The 1,677-nt window shown below is 48.5% G+C and overlaps 1 protein-coding gene across 1 annotated transcript; it reads right to left on the reverse strand.

The window, feature by feature from the left end:
• Positions 1–316: 316 nt before the first annotated feature.
• LOC149401584 (ADP-ribosylation factor GTPase-activating protein GCS1-like) lies at positions 317–1,011 on the reverse strand. The gene has a single exon (XM_089610796.1). The coding sequence runs from the start codon at positions 923–925 to the stop codon at positions 317–319; it is 609 nt and encodes a 202-aa protein (XP_089466922.1). The 5' UTR covers positions 926–1,011.
• Between the last annotated feature and the right edge of the window lie 666 nt (positions 1,012–1,677).

Below are 1,677 nucleotides of genomic sequence, written 5' to 3' on the forward strand. Positions count from 1 at the left end.
CTCTTTTTCTCTCTTTGGGTCTTCTAAATAATTATCTATTATCTACATTTGCCTCCACCGCCTCACCATCCGAGTCACCAACCACTTAACCATGCTCGTCGATTACCCCAACGCCCTCGCCGACATCCTCCGCGACTCTACTCCTCCGCCCACCCAGCCGCGGCCGCTGCTCCTCCTCCTCGACGAAGACCAGGCCGCGGAAACCGAAGAGGAAGAAGAGTCGTCCACGTCGGCGGCGGCCAGGATGGGATGGCTGGTGGTGGTGCTTCTCTGCAAGCTGGACAGCAAGGCCAAGCGGTACGACGAAGCCTCTGCGTCATACCTCTTCCTGGCCAACAATCTCCATCACGTGGTGGCCAAGGCCAGGGCGTCGAACCTGCGCTACATGCTCGGAGAAGACTGGTGCGACCGGCACGACCGCAAAGTCCGGCAGTTCGCGGCCAACTACGAGCGCATGGCCTGGGGGAAGCCGATCTCTTCTCCATCTTTCTCTCTCTCTCTCCTCTCTCTCTCTCTCTTTCCTTTCTTCTTCTTTTATTCTCTGCATTTTCTTGATTTTCCTCTGCAACTTGACATCTCCCTCGGCCACGATTCCGTCGAACCTGAGAAGCTGGTTCATCAGAAGCTCGATGAGTCCGAGCACGTCGGTCTCGGAGGATTTTGACGCGGCGGCGAAGAAGGCGTTGAGGCGGTCGTTGCCGCCGGACTCTATCTTGCGGATCTGGATGTCAAACCAGCAGTCCATGGTGACAGAGCGGACGAAGGAGATGCGGACTCCCAGGCCGCGGTGCTTCCCCGAGCACTCCAGGCACATGAACACGCCGTACGACACTGACGCCCACTGCGGGTTCTTCTGCGCGCAATCCACACAGATCTTGTTCCCCGCCTGCGCCTGCAGCTCTCGAAGCCGCCGCGACGCCGCCATCCAATCAGATCCGATCCCGATCCGATCGCTTCCGCGTTAATATGAACACCCCCAAATTCAACCCCTGCGCTCTCTGTCGGGCATTTTTTTTTCTTTTTCATTACTCAGAGACAGTTAATTTTCTAAGAAAATTTGGGTATTTCGGTACTTAACGATCTGCGACGAGAATCCGAGATAAAGAGGCTGTTTTTGAAGCACTAAAAATATACAGAGACCAGCATTACGTGAGAGGTTTAAACTTTCCTTGCAGAGAAACCGTGAGAGCTTTAACCTTGCAGAAAGTGTAGAGAAGAAAAGAAGAAGAAGAAGAAGAGAGAGAGAGAGAGAGGGGACTTCACGCATGTTGAAATAGATTGAATTTAATGCTAAGAATGATTTTGGCTCAGGCGTAAAATCATAATTTCACGAATAAAGCTTTTAAAATTTTGCCATGTCATCAAAACGTGAAATTTAACGTACAAATACTGACGGAAGTGGTAAGTTGTAACACGTGTCTGAGTCTTGCGATTAGTTCTGCAACAATCCCGAGTCTAGGGGGTGAAAAGAAATCGAGGTACGAGTCCAGGGGGTAAAAAAGGAATTAATTCTATATATTATATATATAAAGAAGAATACGTCGACACTAATCACGTAGATACAATTTATTATTTAAAAATTTTATAATTAAATACACCAGAAGATATTACAAAATTACCACTCTGATTTAGCAAAGAAAATTAACTCTGAAAACACGAAAATTTACAAATTTGTCA

This window comes from Urtica dioica, chromosome 4 (assembly GCF_054948205.1).
Source record: "Urtica dioica subsp. dioica isolate 48M chromosome 4, U.dioica_male_clone48M_v1_H2, whole genome shotgun sequence".
NCBI classification, from domain to species: domain Eukaryota; kingdom Viridiplantae; phylum Streptophyta; class Magnoliopsida; order Rosales; family Urticaceae; genus Urtica; species Urtica dioica.

What these genes read in the sequence shown, in the direction of transcription:
- LOC149401584 (XM_089610796.1), bottom strand. Translation starts at nt 925, where the DNA reads ATGGCGGCGTCGCGGCGGCTTCGAGAGCTGCAGGCGCAGGCGGGGAAC.